General features: G+C 39.7%; 2 protein-coding genes across 2 annotated transcripts in view; one reads left to right on the top strand and one right to left on the bottom strand.

The window, feature by feature from the left end:
* The window catches only part of Amacr (Alpha-methylacyl-CoA racemase), a 37963-nt gene extending 15349 nt beyond the window's left edge, over nt 1-22614 (bottom strand). The window contains exons 1-2 of the mRNA XM_087404659.1: nt 22371-22614; nt 20874-21009 (exon numbers count right to left, since the gene is read on the bottom strand). Coding sequence (XP_087260785.1) covers nt 20874-21009; nt 22371-22421 — 187 coding nt within the window. The 5' untranslated portion in view covers nt 22422-22614. The remainder of the gene's footprint in view (nt 1-20873; nt 21010-22370) is intronic.
* LOC147910050 (uncharacterized) lies at nt 617-7916 on the top strand. The gene is given in 2 exon segments (XM_087404591.1): nt 617-3511; nt 3514-7916. Coding segments are annotated over 2 exon segments (5100 nt in total). The 5' UTR covers nt 617-2814.
* Nucleotides 22615-23240: the final 626 nt, after the last annotated feature.

The following is a 23240-nucleotide window of genomic DNA, read 5'->3' as shown; positions in this document are numbered from 1 at the left end:
CGAAAATTGGCTCCAAAGTTGGACCGTCTCCAAAGACGAATCATTTTTTCGAGATGGAATTCGAAAATTGCCTGAGAGATGGGAAAAAGTAGTAGCCAGCGATGGACAATACTTTAATTAATCTGTTCATTCATTTTATTCTGAAATAAATGCATTTTTGAACACAAAAAAACGGACCGAATTAATTTTTACTCCCATATTTAATTAACCAATTAAATAAATATTAGTTCTAAATAGTGCTTCCTAAAATTCTTTCATTTAAGTTTTTATATTAACATATAAAAGTCTATATTTTCTATCTATATTAACATATAAAACTATAATAAGCCCATATTAGTATATATATTTATATATGTATATTTTCTATAAATTGAGAAATAAAAATTAAACTTCATAATTGCATTGTAAGATTCCTCATTTCCTGCCTCCCTCCCGCTCCTCCTCTTTCTCATATTATCTTCCGTGTTTTCTCACTCTTATATCTTTTTACCCTATTTTGCTCCCTTTCACTTTCACAACTCTCTCTCTCTCTCTCTCTCTTTCTCTTTCTCTCTCTCTCTCTCTCTCTCTCTCGATATGCATAAACATAGTGCTTGCAGCTGACTACAATGGACGTAGCTGCGGTGAGATATATGTATGTTCAAAGAAAGAGTCGGGAGATTCGATATCCATATTCAGCCAAGTTTCGGATCCGGCTACCCGGTTCAATCGGATATTTTATCTCGGATTTATCTCTTTCTCGGATATCCGAATATGTGGATAGTTGTCAACCCTACTTTCTATCTCTGCGGTATCATGTTACGCGCGCGTCATCACGCGTGATACGTATTGCGCGCGACCGTATCATCGCACTCTCTCTAAAATCATAATTATAATTCAGTAGAATAAAAAATATTTTTGCATGAATAATCACATAAATGCTGAAGGGAAGATTTCGTAAGAAGAGGAGCGACGCATAAGCGGAAAAAAAAGGTAAATATTAAGGTAAGTAAATATGGTAAGTATAACGCGCGGTGGAGATCGCGATGATGGTGGTGGTAGGGATCGGCGGCGGACTGCGCCCGGAGGCAGTGGTAGGGACTGGCAGCGGACCGCGCCTGGTGGTGAAGGCGACCAGTGGCGGCGGACTGCGCCCAGAGACGGGCCATGCCCGGAGGCGGCAGCGGTGACGGCGGATCACGCCCGGCAGCTATTGATCCCGCGCCATGTCTTCACCGCGACGCGGACGCAAGTTTCCGCACACTTCCGCTTCGTAATTTCCGACTACGTAATTTCCCCCACTTGGGACATCCTCGTCCCCCGCACCTCCATCTCCGCGTCTAGTGATGTTCCCTTCTGTGACGTCATCCCCCCTTCTTCTGTGACGTCATCCTCTTCGTCTAGTGACGTCACTTCATATGACGTCATTCCCTCCCCTCCCTCCTTTGATGCCACCCCCTAGTGACGTCACCCCTTCCCTCTCCGCGATCCCCTCCGTACCACGGGTACCCTCTCCCCAAAGTTGCTGGGTTAGAATCAGCCTACTCTTACTACTGATACAATTTCTTATAAATGGCGCTGGACCATCAATGTGCGATCGATGGCAGAGCAAATTATAATGTTTCAAGCACCGATGTTGTTGAACTTCTGAATCAGCCTTTATATGCTCGGGTAATCTGTCCTACAGTTCATTTATATAATTCTTAAACTCTTGTAGCAAAATAATTTTCGATATATATTTCAATTCTTTAGTGGTTATACTATGTACATCACAGTTGTCCGACACAAAAAGAAGCATTTTGAATATTGAGCGGTTTCGCTTTGCGCGCTATAAATACATCCGCTCTCGATGTCGTTTTTTCAATATGTTCGAGATCGGTAATTCGGAAGAAAAGCAAGAATTCTTTCAGTCGACCGACATTAATTGTCATTGAACGCATGCATAAATTGAGCTCGTGATTTCATCTCAAGCATGATCTTAATCCTCATTAAAATCATCGAATTCGTCGTTCTTTGTTCTTTTTAAAAACAATTCGTTACACGCAAACAAGCTGTCATTACCGGCAACGGACAATCGAAAGTTCTAGAACGATTCAATTCGCGCACGCGAGCGCCGCGCTCTAACGAATACGTCATGCGCTGTCACCAATCCCACGCACGGATTTTCTGCCGCGCATGACTGTTACGTTGAACGTCGCTAGAAAAGAATTCAAAGCGCCAATCAATTCTGTACACCTAATGCCACGTAATAATTACGATTGTGGCAAAATTTTATTGGATTTTTCCCAAAAAGGAAAGCTCAGGCCGAAAGCAATAAATGCTTCGATCTCGCCGTCCTCCTTCTTACTTCCAAAAAGTTCTTAGAGTTCTTAGAGTCATAATCTCGCTTCGTAAAATCGCTGTGCTAACCGTTTAGTGAAATCGCTATAAACCGAAACTTTCGAGAAGCGTCGAGAAAAATCGCCGAGATTTTCCATCACCGCGATTCCAAACTCAATTTGGAAAAGGTGACCGCATTTAATATTCTGTTAATCTAATCTTTAATTAATTATATCTTTTGACTTTGTAACTGAATACATTAAAGAAATTCTTTTGTTAAATTACAAAGAAACTGAGTTGATTTTACTGTCGTGCATCATACCAGCCGTGCGCCGAACTCTCACTCGAATTTTTCCGCGCGGTGCGCTCTCGCACATTTTCTGGTCCTTCGAGCCGGATTCTCGCCGGCATCCGCAGTGTCGAGTGCATCGCGTTCAGTTTGCTAGTGCTGAAAAGAACGAGTGGGGTAAGAAACTGCAGAATTTACTGACGAAGCAAGACGACCTTCGCGATCGCATGGCTCAGTCAGTATCAGATCTGGAGGAGCTCGGCGCAGCGAACATTACACTGGCAGCCGCCGAGACAGTCGTCGGTCTTCTGAATGGATTGTGGGCGAAATTTGAGGCTCAGCATGAACTCATCATAGAGCATCTTGAAGATGCATTCGCGGAGAGCGAATACAACTCGACCAGAGTCGCTAACTCAGCGAGAGTGACGTACATCACGCAACGAAGTCTCCTTCTCGACCATGTTCGGAAACTCAAGGTGAAGGAACCGAGCTCAGCTTCCAAAATAGAAGGTAATGAGTCTTCCGGAAAACCGTCGCTGCCTCGCCTCAAGATTAGTTCTTTCTCTGGCGCATTCGAAGACTGGCCTACTTTCCGAGATCTCTTCCAATCCATTGTCGGAAACAATTCATCAATCTCAGCAATTGAGAAATTTCATTACCTGAAAACTTGTCTGGAGGGTCCTGCTGAGGAACTGATTCGACCGTTAGCAATGACCGAAGACAACTATCCACGCGCATGGGAGCTGCTGAGCGAGCAGTACGAAAATATGAGAGAGTTATCACGCTCCAACTTCTCCAAGTTTACCGCCGTGGCTAAGATGAAGAACGAAAGTGCGGAGGGGCTCAACCGCGTCTTCAACGCCTTGACCAGGGTAGTCAACGGCCAGGAGGGCATTGATAGGCCTATCGACATGGCTTCGATCTACTAAGTCATCTTGCCGTCGAGCTCTTCGATCCAAGAACTCGCCTGGCGTGGGAGTCACTCTCAAGCGCCTCGAGCGACATGCCCACTCTTAAAGAGCTGATGAACTTCATAAACCAAAGAGCACGTACTCTCACAGCCGCCAAACCAAAATCGCTCAAGGTCTCCGACAACTCGTCGCGATCCGCCAAGTCGCATCACGTCAAGAAACACCCCGAGTCTTCTCAATGCGTTCTATGCAAGAGTAAGCACCACGTGATGGCGTGTGAAGAATTCAAGAAGAAATCCGCGGCCGACCGCAAGGCCGTCGCCGAAACTCACAAGCTGTGCTTCAACTGTCTCGGCTCTCATACTTTCGCGAAGTGCCAGTCGACAAGGACGTGTGCTACGTGTAAGTCTCGTCACCACTCAATGTTACACGACGCGTACGTTTCACCGAAATCTCAAGAGGTCAGCTCACTGTCGGCAGTGCGACGCGACAACAACCACAAGGCCATTTTGCTCGCAACGGCGCGAGTTTCCATCGCTGATCGTCACGGCAACCAGCACACCACACGCGTGCTCATCGACCAAGGTTCGGAAATTTCTCTAATTTCCGAGGCTCTGGTCCAACGCCTACGCTTGCCACGCTCTCGATCCTCAATCGTGGTCATCGGCATCAGCGGCAAGAGCTCCGGGCCCAGCCGGGGAAAGGTGACTCTCAAGGTGACCTCGGTAACAACAGGGACCGACTTCACTGTCGGAGCCTTTGTTCTGCCACGTCTGTCGCTTTATCAAGGCTCTCACGCAAGGATCAGAATGGAGTGGCCACATCTGAAAGGGCTCCAATTGGCAGATCCCGACTACGCAGCAAACGACGCTATTGAGTTGCTTTTTGGAGCGGAAGTATGCTCAATCATTCTCCAGGATGGTCTTCGCAAGGGAGGCCCCCAAGCGCCTATCGCTCAAAAGACGCTGCTCGGCTGGATCTTATCGGGAGGTTGCGACCGAGTAAACACCTCAGCACAACGCCACTCGCTTCAGTGCACAGCAGATCACGAGTTGGCCGACCTTGTGCACCGCTTCTGGGAGCAGGAGCGAGAAGTGCCTGCTCCCGTCGCTCTCACGCCAAAGGAGCAGCAATGCGAGGACATCTTCGCGCTGCAGCACCAACGCACTGCCGAAGGAAGATACATAGTGCGACTACCTTTTGCATCTCCGCCGACGACGCTAGCTGAGACGCGAAGACCTGCGCAACGACTCTTAGTCGCCATGGAGCGACGCTGCGAGAGAGACGCACGATTCGGCGATCTCTACCGAGCCTTCCTGAGGGACTATGAAGACCAAGGTCACATGGAGTTGGCGCCAGAACCTCCGAATTCCAATGAAGATCGGTGCTACCTTCCACATCACGGCGTCCTTCGTGAGTCCAGCACCACGACTAAGCTGAGAGTCGTTTTTAACGGATCGCAGCGTGCAAGGTCAGATGAGTCACTTAACAATCATCTGCTGGTGGGGGCTAACCTGCTGCCACCCCTCGCGAACGTGCTTTTGCGGTGGCGGTGGCACCGATACGCGCTAGTGGCCGACATCGAGAAGATGTATCGGCAAATTCTTGTGCATCCCGACGACCATAGGCATCAGTGCATCCTGTGGCGACACCGCGTTGATGAGCCTGTACGCGAGTTCACATTAAAAACGGTTACTTACGGTCTCGCTTGCGCGCCATTTCTCGCCATTCGCACGCTGCGTCAGCTCGCCGATGACGACGGACCGCGTTTCCCTCGAGGCGCGAGTGCTTTACGACACGACTGCTACGTCGACGATATCGTAACCGGAGCGCACGATAAAGACGACGCTATCGCGCTCCAAGTCGAGCTACGCAACCTCTGCATGGCGGGCGGGTTCCCTCTCCGAAAGTGGGCCGCCAACTGTCAGGAACTTCTTCGCGACATTCCGCCTGAGTACTGTCTCACCAGAGACTCGCGGTCGTGGGACCTAGAGAACCACTCCACGCTGGGATTGCGCTGGTATCCAACCAGGGATGAATTCGCCTTCTCTGTTCCTCGTCGCACCGTCGTCACGTTCACCAAGAGAAGTCTGCTGTCGGAGACCGCTCGACTCTTCGACCCGCTCGGATGGCTGGCTCCAGTAACCATTCAAGCTAAAATTCTGATTCAGTCGGCCTGGCTACAGCAGCTAGAGTGGGACACACCATTGCCGTCAACCATCGCTGGAAAGTGGGAGCGGCTCTGGGAAGAACTTCCACTGCTTAAGAAGCTCAGAGTCGGCCGCTGGCTCGGCACCGGCGACACGAGCTCTCAACTCGAACTGCACGGCTTCGCAGACGCGTCCGAAAGAGGTTACGCCGCCGTGGTGTACCTCCGTATCACCGCAAACAACCAAACGAAGACTCTGTTGTTGACCGCCAAAAGCAAGGTCGCGCCGATCAAGCTCGTTTCTCTCCCGCGACTCGAACTCTGCGCCGCCGCCTTGCTTACAAGCGTGCTCGTGCACACGCGCTCTGTGCTAAACCTGGCGACAACGCCAGTGATCCTGTGGTCCGACTCCAAGGTCACGCTCCACTGGATTCGAGGTCACGCTTCGCGGTGGAAAACGTACGTGGCCAACAGGGTGACACGAATCCAGCAGCAGCTTCCAGAGGCTCAATGGCGTCACGTCCCGGGCAAGGACAACCCTGCCGACTGTGCCTCCCGGGGACTGACACCAAGTGAGCTCCTCAGCCATTCCTTATGGTGGACGGGTCCCGCCTGGTTGAGCGGGAATTCGTCGCTATGGCCAAGCGTCAACCTCGAGCCCATCAGGGACGTACCAGAGCGGCGGGCCGCAATACTCGCAGCAGTCGTCAGGAGCAACCTCGAGCCGGAAGAACTGCTCAGATTCTCGTCGCTTCACCAGCTGCTCAGAGTGACTTCCTGGTGCGTGCGTTGGCGTCACCGCGGTCGCGCGGTCGGCTCTGTGAACGGTCAGCACAACGGGTCGGCGCTTCTCCCAGCTGAACTCGACGCGGCGCTCATCAGGTGGATACGCATAGCGCAGTCACGGCATTACCAAGAGGAGAGAGCAGCTCTCGAAGACAAGCGCGACCTTGCCAGATCCAGCCATCTGCGAACCCTCAGCCCGTGCATGGACGAGCACGGAATTCTGCGAGTTGGAGGGCGCCTCAAGCACGCAGCGCTGTCGTTCGACGAGCGACATCCGATCATCGTGCCTCCAGGGTCATGGCTCACTCGCCTGCTGGTGGAAGCCTACCATCGCCGTACTCTCCACGGAGGAGTCCAGATGACCCTGGGATTGCTACGCCTCCGATTCTGGATTCCACAAGGTCGAGCTGTAGTCAAGCGATGGCTGCATCAATGCGTGACGTGCACTCGGTGGAGGGCTGCCACTCCGCAGCCAAAAATGGGGAACCTTCCTCCAGGGAGAGTGACTCCTGCACGCCCATTTCTTCACGTGGGCATCGATTACGCCGGGCCTATTTTCATCAGGACGAGCAAAGAGCGGGGGCACAGCGCTCACAAAGCATTCATCGCAGTTTTTGTCTGTTTTAGCTCCAAGGCCGTTCACCTTGAGGCTGTTTCAGCTTACACCACCGACGCCTTCCTGGCTGCTCTCCGTCGATTCACATCTCGCCGAGGACTGTGCTCGGACATATATTCTGATTGCGGCACCAATTTTTTGGGCGCCGACCGGCAACTTCGCGAGATGCTTCGAGCCTCCTCGGCAGAAGGACAAAGGATCGCACACGTAGCTACATCGGAGGGGATCCATTGGCATTTCAATCCCCCGTCGGGACCTCATTTTGGTGGACTCTGGGAGGCGGCCGTGAAATCGGCTAAGTATCACCTGCGCCGAACCATCGGCGAAACCAGGCTCACCTTCGAGGAAATGAGCACCCTGCTCGCACAAGTGGAGGCACGCCTGAACTCAAGGCCCATGTATGCACTCTCAGACGACTCCGACGACCTCACGGCTCTGACACCAGGTCACCTGCTCATCGGGGCACCACTGCTGGCCATTCCTGAGCCGTCCTTGTCGGACGAACAGGAGAATTTGCTTTCCAGGTGGCAACTTATTCAGCGAATGCGAGACCACTTCTGGCAGAGGTGGTCACGCGAGTACTTACACACTCTGGCTACCAGACCGAAATGGACCAAGGACGCTTTGCCACCATGCCTTGGATCGCTATGCATCATTCGCTCCGAGCTCTCGCCGCCAAATAAGTGGCCTCTGGCGCGAATCACGCAGCTACATCCTGGAGACGACGGCGTAGTGCGGGTGGTCACAGTCAAAACCGCCTCATCCGAATTAACTCGTCCTTTGGTCAAATTAGTTTTATTGCCAGAAGAGGCTAACGCGTTTATCTCGCACGCTAATGCGACAAATGTAAAGAAGAGCTTGAATTGATCGCGCGTATTTTCGTGAATCATTCTTTCAATGTTATTTGTCATATAACTCTCGTTTACGGTTCAAGTTCTTCCACGAATTCATTGTATTGTATCGCTTGTTGTGTTTTCGCATTTACGGTTTTTTTTGTAATCTCTATACGTAACCTTATACACATATCGTCACGGAGATGACGAGGCGGGCGGGATGTTCGAGATCGGTAATTCGGAAGAAAAGCAAGAATTCTTTCAGTCGACCGACATTAATTGTCATTGAACGCATGCATAAATTGAGCTCGTGATTTCATCTCAAGCATGATCTTAATCCTCATTAAAATCATCGAATTCGTCGTTCTTTGTTCTTTTTAAAAACAATTCGTTACACGCAAACAAGCTGTCGTTACCGGCAACGGACAATCGAAAGTTCTAGAACGATTCAATTCGCGCACGCGAGCGCCGCGCTCTAACGAATACGTCATGCGCTGTCACCAATCCCACGTACGGATTTTCTGCCGCGCATGACTGTTACGTTGAACGTCGCTAGAAAAGAATTCAAAGCGCCAATCAATTCTGTACACCTAATGCCACGTAATAATTACGATTGTGGCAAAATTTTATTGGATTTTTCCCAAAAAGGAAAGCTCAGGCCGAAAGCAATAAATGCTTCGATCTCGCCGTCCTCCTTCTTACTTCCAAAAAGTTCTTAGAGTTCTTAGAGTCATAATCTCGCTTCGTAAAATCGCCGTGCTAACCGTTTAGTGAAATCGCTATAAACCGAAACTTTCGAGAAGCGTCGAGAAAAATCGCCGAGATTTTCCATCACCGCGATTCCAAACTCAATTTGGAAAAGGTGACCGCATTTAATATTCTGTTAATCTAATCTTTAATTAATTATATCTTTTGACTTTGTAACTGAATACATTAAAGAAATTCTTTTGTTAAATTACAAAGAAACTGAGTTGATTTTACTGTCGTGCATCATACCAGCCGTGCACCGAACTCTCACTCGAATTTTTCCGCGCGGTGTTCTCTCGCACACAATACTATCAGTGTCGTGAAGGGAGAAGGTATGAAATTCGAGCGACAATCAAAGTGACGATCAAAGTGACTAATGTCAACAATAAAGTGCAAAATGAAAAAGAAATACGCAAGCATGAAAACATTCCATGCCAATTTCTATACATGGAATCATCTGCGATCCATTGAACTGCGGCAAAACAAATGTGTTGCTGGAAAGTTCACATAACACACGTTTTGAGAATGTGTACGTGTACTCGTTACAACAGTCAAAATACCGATACTTGGAGAATTTATTAGCACCGATTGAAGAAATTGGTTATTTTACATTCTCCAATAATAACGATGTAGTACCACTGAACGAGGCGCTTCTAAATTTCATTTTTGTCTTCGATGACGTGCATGCGACAAACAAGACGCGATCAGAGAGTACTTTGCCGACGCGGACATCGACTGCTTCTATCTATATCAGACGTACGCAAAGATACCGATCTTATACGAGACAATGCAAATATGTTGATCTTGTTCAAACGGGACGGTACCAATCTGAAACATGTATACAATGGCCATGTAAACACCGACATGTCTTACGAGAATTTCTGCGAATTGTGTCGTTGCTATTGGCAACAAAAGTATGGATTCGTAGTAATAAATAAAGATAGTGCGCTTACGAGTGGATGGTACAGAAAAGGATTTAATGAGTATGCGATACTTTAACGTGGTTAGTCGTTGTCAACATTTCCTTTCGAGCGTAACATGGATAACAGCAAAGAACTCAAGGACCGCGAGAGGATAGTGAAACAAATTGCGAAAACGAATGACTTGATTTCGTAAAAAGCGCTTAAAAACTGGCAAAATAGATAAAGATATTGGAGAAACACTTAAACCTATCATCGAACTTTTAAAACAGATTGTCGAAAACACCGCTAATGATGAATCTCAACCAATTAAGAAAGAAGTTAATGTTAAAGAATAAAAATATTAAGAAAAGAAAACCTGAAGATAACGAAAATATTCATAACGATGAAGCTAATGGTGATAATTTTTGGATGGATAATTCATGGCTTCAATTAACACTGTCGTCTAAAAAGCAACATACAAAAGAATCGAACGTTACGTCGAATTCCAATTATGTGTCGCTTGAGCCACGCGAATTATCATATGAACGTTCGCACATTTCCTCAATCCAAGACGTTTATGAAACGCCCATTGAACCATTTGAAACGTTAAACAATCTTTGCAAACGCAAGTTCGTGAGGAATTGCATAATCAATTGGGAGCACTTGGACAAATACGTAAACATGCTCTTCGGTAGTGACAGAAAAAAGGAAATCGATTTATGCCACATACCTCAGCGAAAACGGCACGATGCTCGGTGATAAATAGTTCGATGTGACGAATGATTTTGTAATCGTAAATGAAGTAAAGTACAAAAGTACACATGGTTTCTATGAATTACTTTTCTAAAGAATCGATGACACTATTTCCACAGAGGATGATAAACTAGCGTACAAAAGTATACTGTTGGCAATGAATGCTCATAGTCGCAATTATAATGCGGATAATCAAATATTGGGTAAAGTATACAAATATAAAAATATAATAGCATCCTTGTATCAGGCAAGATACCGGTTGAAATGGTTTGAATATACCACGCGCCAAGAATCTAAACAACAAGTCAGGTAAAAGAATCGGAAAAGGTGTAAAACCACGTACCATGACTCTAAATGACAATACAATCGATTATGTTCGTTGAGACGATCCTAACGAGCTAGTGGATCATCTCCGATTGCTTGAGGCCTCGCGTTAGGCAGGTCACAACGTCCACGATAACGAAATATTGTCTATTATCGAGGAGCTTCGTGAAGCTGGTTTAATATAAATTGAAACGAGATACATAGTCATTTTAGTTGACATCGAAATGCCGATGAACAACGTTTTCGTAACTTTGACACTTTATTCATTATAGCAATAATCATAACATAACGTAACATGTCTAAAGAAAAGTGGTGACTGCACACTACGGAAAAAATTTTCCACGCAGACGTGTCATAGTTTACGGATACGATGACCTGTGGCAGGCTGACATGGTCGAGATGCGCCCTTACACAGGGTAACACTACATTCTCACCGTTATCGATGTGTTGAATAAGCACATATGGGCCGTACTGCTGAAAACCAAGAGAAATGAGATAGCTATAGCGATCGCAAAGATAATTAGAGATGATGGAAGATGTCCGAAAAATTTGCAGATATGGAAAAAGAATTTTACAACGCAAACGTGTAAAAATTCTTGAAAAAATATAACATAAATCATTATTCAACATATTCCATAATGAAGGCATCTGTCGTTGAATGGTTCAATCGTACAAAGAAAAACGATATGTGGAAACAATTTACACACAATGGAAATTATAAATGGATCGATTTGCTTCCACGTCTCGTGTACAATGCACGAAAGTATCGAACTATCGATATGCGGCTCATAGATGTAACTCTCACGATTGCTGACAAACTCTTAAGTACGGCGTACAGTAGCGTAAAGGCTATTGTATTCGTATGATTCAAAGTGGATAATTCAATACGTATGAGCAAATTCAAAACGATCTTTAAGAAAGTTACACGCCAAATTGGACCAAGGAAATATTTAAAATCATCAAAGTATAGAAAACTAATCCTGTGACGTACTAGAAGATTACCATGGGAAACCTGCCGCTGGAGGATTCTACGAGTACGAGTTGCATCGCGTCGCTAATCCTGACATACAGGGTGATTCAAATGAATATATTATCCTTGAAATGTCATATTATTATAAATCACTACCGATTAATTATTCGTCGACTGAATATCACTCAAAGAAAAAAGCACACGATTGTTTACTAACACACGACGCGTTCAACGATAGCAAGCAGTTGATCGATTTTATTGGTTATGTTTGTACTAGCTGTCAAAACACGGACGTCTCAGTCAGAATCGAATCGATATCGGTTCGATATCGTTCGACGTCCAAAGCATCAAATCGACATCGAATCGATCAATATCAAAAAATCAATATCAGAATATTTCATGTTATGTTGTATAATTGATTGTCAGCAATATGACATTTCAAGGATAATATATTCATGAATCACCCTGTATATCTAGTTGAAAAGATGTTGCGTAAAAAAGGAGATAACATTTACGTGAAATAACTAGAATTTGATAATTCGCGCGACTCTTGGATACACAAGGATAGTGTGTTATAAAAATAAAATTTATTACAAATTGTATAATTATTTTTTTTCTCTATGTAAATATATATTAAATATTAACACATTATACATGTTATACACATTATACATATTTACAGATGCATACATACACACGTACATACACATATACATACATACATATGTACATACGTATATATGTAAAAGAAATGAATTTTTTTATAATAATATTTTATAATGTCCTCATGGCAGCGTGTTGGTATACATAATTTTATATTTTTCGTGAAAAAATGGTAACATATTATATTCGTGGTGAAATTTGTACAAACACGTTTTAGATATATCGAGGATGCACATACCCACATATATCGGTTTGTCGAACTTCACCTCGAGTTTCCGCGACCAGATTCTCGGAAAAAACGCTTCTATGAAAGTTTGGTTTCGCGATCATTGCCTCCACATTATATCTGCCTTCCCATTTTGTTAACAATTTTACATCGATGTAATTACGCACATTCTCTATGGTCTTGCCGAAAACCGCGTTGTTCATTAATTTAAATAAGTTTTTTTCAAACTCATACTTTGTTAAAGTTCTAAAATTTGTATTGAGTACTCGCGAAGCCATAGAAATTGGGCGAATTGTAGTATACGATGGATCTTTGTAATGTGGAAACCGTGTATATTGCTGCAGAGTGCGATAATATATGATGTTAGGCTTTTTATCAATGTCGCGAGGAGCTTCTCCTCTCGCTTGTCGTGGTTTCTCGCGCGTTGAACAAAATGATAGATTGAAGTGCACATCATAGATGTTGCGGATACTCCAAATCAACCTCGAAAATGTAACCCGGAATCTAACGCGACATTCATAACGGCAAAATTGTCTACGTCGTCGATCCAGAGAAAATCGGCGTATGGCAATGGTTGACATATTGTCCAGCCGTACAGGTTGTTGATGTCATAGTACATCAGGTACGTCAATGGTTTCGATGGATCGTACGACTGCATGTACTCGTTGTTGACCTGCACGTACCTGTTGGAATATTGACTCAGACCGCCACGTATACCACGTTCGATGAATAAAACCATGTCAACGTCGGTAAGAAGTTCGAAATTGACACGAGTATGTTTCAACATCGCGTCCCACGTAAAATCCGGTAGTATATAATAATACGTAGGATCGAGTCTATAACTGATGATGCAACTATCCCGAAAATTCTCAAATATATACCAACAACAATACATCTGTTTTTAAGTACAAGTCACCGAGTGTTTGAATAAAGAATCGCTGTCATATGTTCACGGCGTGCGCGTAATCACTTTCGGATACAATGTCGCCCGTTAACGAACTATAAAACGATTCGCACGAAGGTAAACATGTATCCTCCAATTTTTTGACGCAGTCAACGTACTCGTACAGAAATACATCTTTACGCGTAAATAGATCGAAATTTTCCAAGTTGAAATTAAGAAATTCTGACAGCGTAATTTTCAATTTATTTTTATCGAGATACGACGCTAATTTTTTTAATTTGGTACTGAGAAATTTAAATGAATCTATAAAACGTACTTTTACACAAGTTTTCTTTTGATCATTTTTGATGCTATCGACATATTTTGTAAATGAAATGTATTTTTCTTTAATTATGAAAAGTAGTTCTGTACGTCTTTATATGCGATAGCTATATTCTTGATAATAAAATGTGCGTCGTAGCCCGATAAATTATGAAAAACAGGAATGCAATATGAATCTTTGTAGCCTCTGTATCGCCCGGTCAAGTGGCAATGATCGCGTACCCGTGTATCGTCAGGCGCAAATGATTTTTCGCACACACATAGCACTTAAATTTTTGCTAATCATCTCGTAAAATCTGCCAGAAACATTAGCAGACAGGATAGTATTTATATTATGCGCTAAACTTCTAATCTTCTTCGATCAATCACGCGACGCAATCGTTACCGCGACGAAAACGATATATCGATAGCAGGTTGTCATATGAACAACACGCGTAATTCCTGATGCTAAACACATTGTGATGTTGGTACCTATATGTTGACGTATTCAGGTCTCTCTTCATCTTCTCTAGGATGCATTCCAAGTCGGCGTAGACCTCGAATGGGATGCGCTCCTTCCTGCAGTGATTGTTAAAACTTAACTACTTGTCATCCTCGCTCGACAACCTGATGGCACAATCATTTAATTTTCCACAATCTACTACGTATATCCAGCTTTGCGCTAGATCCAAATAGTGCAAGCATCTGAAAAAAAGTATAATTTTTTTTATTGTCACAAAGAAGTTACAAAAAAACATTTTCATAATTTTCTATTAAATATATTATATAAATACTATATATTATATTAATATATACTATATATTATATACTATATATTATACGAGGGTAGGTTGAAAAGTAATGCCTCCCATGCTTTAAAAAAAAAGGAGGTGGGGGAAATCGGTATAGTTCGTTGCATCTCGTTGTGACATCTGTCTAGAATCAGTATGTCAAGTTCCGTGTTGGTACGAGCACGCGTTCATATTTTATTATCATGGAAACGAAAAGCAGTATGGAGGTAGGTTAAAGCAACGCGCAGTTATCGAGTTCCTCGTCGCAGAAGGGTGCGAACCTAAAGAGATTCATGCTCGTTTAAAAAATGTTTACGGTGACGAAACGATTGATATTAGCAATGTTCGAAGATGGGTTGTGAATGCGAAAAAAGTTAATAGTGGTTCGCTTAAAATTTCTGATTTATCGAGGTTTGGTCGTCCGAAAACTGCGGTGACAGATGGCAATGTCCAAAAGATTGACGACTTGATTCATGAAAACCGAAGGATTACGCAGCATAAAATTGCTCGTATCGTGGGTATTTCTAAAGAAAGAGTGAATCATATTATCAGTAATGAGCTCGAGTATCGAAAGATTTGCGCGAGATGGGTCTCAAGGATGCTCACAGACGAAATGAAGAAGAAGAGACTTGACATGTGCAAGGAAATTTTGACTACTTTCCACTACTAAATTTTGACTAATTTCCACTACTAAAAGATGACCTTAAGGGACATTTCGACTCGGACAACGAAGTTCAAGAATTTGTGAATGCTTGGTGTCGGAATAAAGAGTCCCAATTTTTCGTTGACGGGATGGACAAATGGATACATCGGTTACATAAATGTATTAATGTCAATGGCGACTATGTCGAGAAATAATCATGGGATGTTTTTAAATAAAGATTTTTCTATCTACTGTAATTTTTTGGTAATTTTTTATCCATTCTAGAGGATTTTGTTGAGGTGGAGGCATTACTTTTCAACCTACCCTCGTATTATATTAATATATTTATCGCAAAAGTATTTCTTGTGTCCATATTTATTGATTTGTGAGCTCACGAGACGGGACAGATCCTTTATCCACGCAAAGTATCCGGCGTTACCATATTGCGGATCCTGCACGTACAGCAAATTGAACGTGCTTGTTCCTCTTCATATCGATGAATCGTAACGGAAAAATCCTCTTCTTTTCTTTTTGCTCCTCGATGTAATATACGTTGATTGAGATGTTATTCTGATTTTCGAATTTTCTTATTTGATTCAGCGTCATTGGGAACACAATATCTGTTTTTAGATTTAATACCGTTGTATAATGAGGATACGAAGCTGTCCTGTGTTACTTCTAACTGGATGTAGAGAGACAATCGCTGACCAGGCAAAACATACATTCTCCATGGATGTTGATCATCGCACTCTTCATTTTAATTTCTCGCGCGAATTCGATGCGACATCCTGCGTGCAATGGATTGTACTTGTTTACGTTTACAGTTAAATTCAGGATACGGGATAGCGTCCACCCGCTATCGCGTTCCTGGAATTCCTCCAGCGATGTCAGGATAGGATATTGACCACATGCGACGCGTGCCATTCTTGCAAATCGGGCGAACGGAAGAGTTGCTTTTCGGAACGTCATAGTTTCTCGTACTCACACTTTTATTCGCACGTTTATCACTCGATACAAATTCACCATTAAACACTGTGTTTATCTTAATATTATCATGTCTCTGCATAACACTTCGCACACGTTCCAGCACTATCTCTCTTGGGTCTTTAAGAAACTCAAGGCTCAATGTGTCCAGAGTTTATCACGGCACTGGTCAATATACAGTTTTCGAACGCCGTATCAATCTCGCGTCATCGAATTCCGCGCTATATTCAGCACCCACTTGCACAAAACGTTCGCGCACAGTATCAAATTTTCAAGTCTCGCGATATGAATGATCAGTGACGTGTTTAACACCAATCGACAATCGCGGATGTTTAGCGCGACTCTATTCCTCCAGCGATTCGATGAAATTATCGCAAGGCAATTCCCATATAAGAAACTCTTCTCGCGTATTCAATTGAGCGACTTGCACTATGAGATCACGCTCCGTTTGTTCCATATTGTTACTTTGAACTGTTTGTTTTGAACGATTGCTAACAAAATGAGTTCCTAGAGAAGAAAATCTTTTCTAATATGAAAAGATACATCATTTGGTTTGCTGCACATGTTTGAACAAGTTTAAACGTGTTTCCGAAGGAGTTTTATCGCAGTCGTAAAGATAGGTCGAAAAAATATTTTGAAAAGAGAAAACAGAAACTTTATTATCGATCCCCAAAGATAAAAAAAAAGAAGATTTGATATTGTCAAAGTGCATTCTTGTGGTATGTATCATTGTATAATTTAACAAAGGTTTGATAGTAGTTACACTGAAAAATAAGCTCACATATTTCTAAAGATAAGTAAAATTTCACATTGAATACACTGTCCCGAAATTTATTTTTGATAAGAGAATAGGAGCAGACAAACTTTATTGTCGTTGGCGCCGATCTCTTAGATAAAAAAAGTTTGATATCGCCAGAGTGCATTCTTATGATATGAATCAATTGGCTCACTGAATACGCCGAGGATTCAGTGAAATATGTAGCTATTAAAAAATTTATTGTTACAAAATGTATTTAAAATATACAACTGGCGATCGCAACGCCAAAAAGAAATGTATCAAATTTCAAATAAAACATGAAATTTTTTAAATATATATTGATTTCTTTCCCCCTTTCTCTATAGTTTAGCCTTTAGTTAAAATTAATACCTAATAGTTTTAATTTTAACTAAGAATTAATTAATAATAGCTGTTCAGTAGTACGATTCAATAAGTATTGAATTAGTCGATAAGAAAGCGCTTGATCATTTTTGTACTACATTACTGAAAATTATAATTGGTTACTAGATTATATTATTAAAAATTCATAAAAATATCATAATTGGTTTCTAAGTCGTATCATTAAAAATCGTAATACCATATAAAAATCGTAATATCTATTGTATTTAATAAAATTGTGTGCAAGAAGAGAAGATAACATGGCAGAGAGTGCAACGGGAGGAAGAGAGAGAGCAAATAATAAGTATAAGACTGCAACGAGTGGAAGAGAGAGAACTGCATCCTACAATGGATAGGAGAGAGAGGACAATAGGTTAAAGAGAGAGAAGGAACAAAACCTCTCTAACACAGACCCCCGGTGACGCGCTTTCCCTTCCTCGAACTCAACGTCTATGACTTCGTCTTCCCCACTCGTGACACTAGAGCCATCTGCTGATTGCTGTATCCGTGAGTTAGAATATATATCCTACTAATATGTATTTTGAATACATGTATTTCACTGCCCACTTCTGAAGATGCTCAAGTAACTCGTTGCGGCGACAGTGATAGGCTTTTGGTCCCGGGCCATTGAGAATCCGCCTCTCCACTATTGCCAATTGACGCTCGGCTAGCTGAGCGCGGCATCAAATAAAAATGATCGTGTATAATTAGCTGTTTATAGTTTTCACGGTGGCAACCTCATAATCGTCGGTTAATTTAACCGAGATTGCCGAAAAAGAGCCTTGGGATACCGTTTCTACTAATGCAGATTAACTTTACTCAGTTTAACTTACTCTTTATTTTTTTCTACTTCTCAGAATTGGAAAAAGATGAAGAGTTAATTAAACCGAGATTAAAATTGAACTATATTGGTAAAAACGAGTCTTAATAAAAAAATAATGCTGAGTCATAATACTAGAGGTGTGTACAAAGTGAACAAAGATAAATAATGATGCATTATGCATATCATGCGTGAAATGGAATGCACTTTAGATTGAGTCAACAATGATGCGATTCTAACTTTCATCAAAAATTTTTATATAATTTAAATATATTTAGTACTTACAAATTTAAAATAAAAAATACTAAAAAAAGTATTGAAATACAAAATACAAAATACTCTCAGGAAGTATTTAAATACAAAATACAAAATACAAAAATATAAATATGTATTTTAAATACATGTATTTCAAATACTATCCACTTTTAGAAGCGTGCTTATTTAACGAGACAAAGACAAGAGGGATTTTGTACACATATAAGCAGTCCAATCCAATCTTTATTCATTTCGTTTCGTTAAATTAAACATGTGTCAGAGCTAGATAAAAAGTAAAAAAATTATAACAAAACATAACTTATGTTACGTATTATAATAACCCAGCAAACACAAATATACCTCAAACATGTAACTCATACATAATTTTAATTTTTTGACTCGTAACAGTTAAGTTAAAAGTTACGTGAATTAATGGAGAATGTTCTCAAATTTGTCGTCCCATTTTATCTATAGTAGTTACATAATAGTGATATGATTTAAATGACGACAGGATTGATACATAACAATCATGTATTCAAATGAAATGCATACGTAACATTTATGCAATGCAAAATTTGTCACTGTGACATCATAAATGGGTGAAATTGTTATTTATTTGTTACTTATAGACATTGACCCGATTTCTTTGATTTGAAGAAGTTAAAGTTTTTTAGTTATTTCTTGCTATTAGAATTTAAAAAATAGTTTATAATAGTTTTGCGACTTTTTTTTAATGAAAGAAATATATTTTTAATACATAACAATAAATTTTCTTAAATAAAAACTATTTTTTTATGTAATAAAAAGATTACCGTTTTATCTTAACAAAAAAGTAATTTTTTTGTTGTTATTTACTTTTATTTTTCTAGTCTCAATGTATTATTTACTGTTTCGCATACCTATATTTTTGTCTTATTAACTATAATTAATTATTGAAAAATGCATCTCATCGCCAAGATTTGAACCTATGATTCTTAAAACGGTAACTTAATGACATTTACGCTAAGCTAATCGCACGCTTGTAATCGAGTCATTGCCAACGTTACTTATACCCCTTATTGTTTATATCATTCCTATATTAATAATTTCATGCCTCTGCTGATAGTTTAATATTATTAATATTTGAGAAGATTACATGGAAACTAAATAATATATATAATAGCTGATATTTATTCATTATTGTTAGTTAAGAAATGATAATAATCTAATTATGTTAAATACTTATCTTTTATATTTTTATATTTATAAATTTCGACATGACAATTGAATATATTATTATCCAACTGCATAAAAATATTTAACTGATAGCATAAAGCAAACTGTATAGAACCTAATATATATTTTAAATAGACTTTATTTACTAAATTATATTGATTATTTTGATTATTTTTTTATTGACAAATAATCAAAAATAATTTGTAATAATACTTATTGATTGATTGTTTCCTTTATTTTATCACATTTATTGTTCCTAGATTTGTTTATATAACAAATTCTCATTTCTCTCAATTCTTTAAACAAATGTAATCATTACGTAAAAAGTGACGTAAATTTATGAAATTATGAAATTTATGTAATTTATGAAATTAAGTTACATCGTAGTGATGTAATTTTATAGAAAATATATAATTTCATAATTTTAGTGATACGTATAACTGTTATAGAGTTACAATATACATTTCTGCAGATATAACCAAAACATGTAATTTACATCTTTTTCCATTATAGCTTTGTGCTGTAAATGTATTTTGTATTTGTTATGTCTCATTCATAGAATGGTACGTAGATGTAATTTAATTATATTTAATTTATATAATTATGTTATGTGCTAAATATATAATAAAGACATGTAACAAATTATCATATTTATATCAGTATATCTCATTTATGCTACGTCTTGTTATAAAACAGAGACATCTGAATAATGACAAAAAATTATATAATAGTACCAAATCACGTTTGCTTGTACACATGTATTAACTTGTATTAAAGGATCCATAATACATAAAAAATAAACTTTTGATACAAACTTAGTAAACTAAAATTGCATGTAACGTACTTGTTAATTGTAATTTTGTATTACAATTAATAATATAATTGTAATATAATACGTGTTACAATTGATCATACTAGAGAATAAATCGAAATCGAAAATAGACTGCGGTAAATGCAATGAGCACACGCCACACAATATCGCCAAAACGATATGCGCAGGTAACGCAGGCAACCGCCAGCATTCCAGAAATAATTGCGAATGGAATGCTCGGTTTCATGGCTAAAATAGTAGAAAATAGCTGTCACTTACTTAGCTAAGTACATTTCGTATTAAGTACGCTTTCAATTTTAACTAATACAATTGGATGTCGGCAGTAAATGTACGTATTTTATCTTCAATAGTCAACTTTTAGTAAACAGCAACTGATATTATTGTCTTTTTTTTACGTGCATGATACCATCTTATGTCCCCCTCGAAGTCACATAACTTTTATTTGAAACTTTTTTTAATTCCGTCTTCTCGAAATAGTATATCAATGAAACACTCCGTATACGTACCTCTCCTGTATGTATCAATGATAACGTCGCTTCGGCCACTTAATTTTTTGAAAATATTAATGCCCTCTTCAGATTTTAAATTTAATGATATCGATCTCTTTCCATGGCCCAAACAATCTAATGATTGAGTTTTAAGCTACAATATGATAAAAACAATCAGAATATAAATATTTATAGAATGTAACTCTTTACTTAAAAGTTATACTTTTGGATCGTATTGTGGATAAAATTAACACATTATGAAATATCTATCAAGAAGGGAATAAAGATTTAGAGAAAATAAATGTAAATTTCTAAAAGATACAAATATGTAAAAAAAACAAAGATGTAAATCTCTAGGAGACCAACACCAGCTATTCACGCGTACATCTCTGTAAACGAGAATGGATTGAAATAGATTCAGATTTTCAGAAATACGGAATCACGAATGTTTAAATGCTTTTCAATCCTGAATGTATTTTTATTCATTTATAGAAATTGCATGCGTCTCTGTCTTTTAATTTATAAATAATATTAGCATTTTTTGTGTATCGTGAATACCGTTTAATTCAAAATCGTAATAAAAATAAATACAATTTTTCAATTCAGTTGAATCTAAAAATAACATCAGCCATTTCTATGCACAGATGTGGACAAAATTATATTTAAATACAAAATACAAAATCAAAAAGTTGTATTTAAATACACAATCTAAAATATTCAAAAAATTGTAAAAACAAAATACTGAAAAAATTGTATTTAAATATTTAATACAAAATACTAAAAAAATTATATAATATTTAAATATAAAATGCAAAAATTTAAATACGTATTTTAAATATATATTTCCCATACTGCATACCCCTGAAGATATTCGAGTAATTTGCTGCGGAGGCAGTGGGTTTTTGGCCCCGAGCACCATCGAAAATCTGTTCCTTCACTTTTATCAATTGACGCTCTAGTTAGCTAGTGTCAATTAGTGAGACAAAAAAGACTGCGTATAATAGCTGTTTATAGTTTTCACGTTAGCAACCTTATAATCGTTGGTTAATTTAATCGGGGGGGGGGGGGTTGGCGAAAAAGAGCCTTGGGACCGTTTCTATTAATAGATTAACTTTATTCGCAGTTCAACCTATTCTTTATCTTTTTCTAATTCTTAGAATTGGAAAAAAATGAAAAGTTAGTTAAACTGAAATTAAAATTAAACTATGTTGGTAGAAACGGGTCTTAATAAGAAAATAATACTGAGACACAATGTTAGAGGTGTGTATTAAAATTTTCCGTGGATGAAGTGATGGCCTTGGAGTATGAGCACAAGCCTCATACTCCCTTCTTATCAAGCCACTGAGCACACCTTTTCTTATTGTCGTAAAGAACCCATTTTTCATCACAAGTAATAATCCGATCGAAAAATGACTCTCGATGAAATCGGGTTAGTAATGATGAGCATACGTTCAATCGATCCAGCTTATTTCGCTCGGTTAGTTCGTGCGATACCCATTTATCCATTTTTTTCACCTTGCTAATTTCAGAAAGGTGTCGCAATATCGTTGTATGGTCAACTTTCATTCTGGTAGCAAGTTCCCTTATAGATACAGTTGGATTCGTTTCCACCAATGCTTTCAGAGCATCATTTTTCACAGGCGTTTTGGGTCTTCCACGCGATTCATTTTGTAGGGAAAAATCACCAGACCGAAATTTTTCCCGCCGCAGGTAACAAGCTGCAGCTAAGAAATGAGGGTACAGATCATCTCCTCGGTAAATTCATTATAAATAATAAATGAATTATTTTTTCTAATTTTTCACTTTATATAACTTCTTTTAAATTCACTTAATCCATTTTTCAAGATATACCTCGTTATTACATCAAAATAAAAGAATTCATAAACGTTGTTAGTTGGCAAATGATCCGTGCAGAAGACGACGGGAGCGAGAGGAGCGTACAGATATATGGGAAGAAGCGAACTATTTTTGGCGGAATTATTCTGTCTCCGGCCCAATCCAGAGTCTGAAGATTGAAATTGTAAGTATCATAAATTTTTATTATATATGAATTTCTCTTCTTATATATGTTGCATGTTAATGTAATGCTTTTTGTTTTACAGAAACAATGATTTAAATACATATTTTTTTATTTTTTTTATATTTTTTTTTATTAAATATTTTTCATGTAATTTAGACTCAAATAAATATATTTTTATTAAATATTTTTCATGTAATTTAGACTCAAATAAATATACTTTTTTTCTTAAAATAAATATACCTTTTCTTTTCTTAATATATTTCACTACATAAACAAGCTATTTCTATATTAAGCATTCGAGCTATTTAAATTATTAAATAAAAATTTAACAAAATATTTTTGCGCGCAAGAAAAAGATACAACGG

The sequence above is a fragment of the Acromyrmex echinatior genome, chromosome 3, assembly GCF_024713525.1.
Source record: "Acromyrmex echinatior isolate Ae372 chromosome 3, ASM2471352v2, whole genome shotgun sequence".
Lineage (NCBI taxonomy): Eukaryota > Metazoa > Arthropoda > Insecta > Hymenoptera > Formicidae > Acromyrmex > Acromyrmex echinatior.
This window is presented reverse-complemented; position numbering and strand designations above follow the sequence as displayed.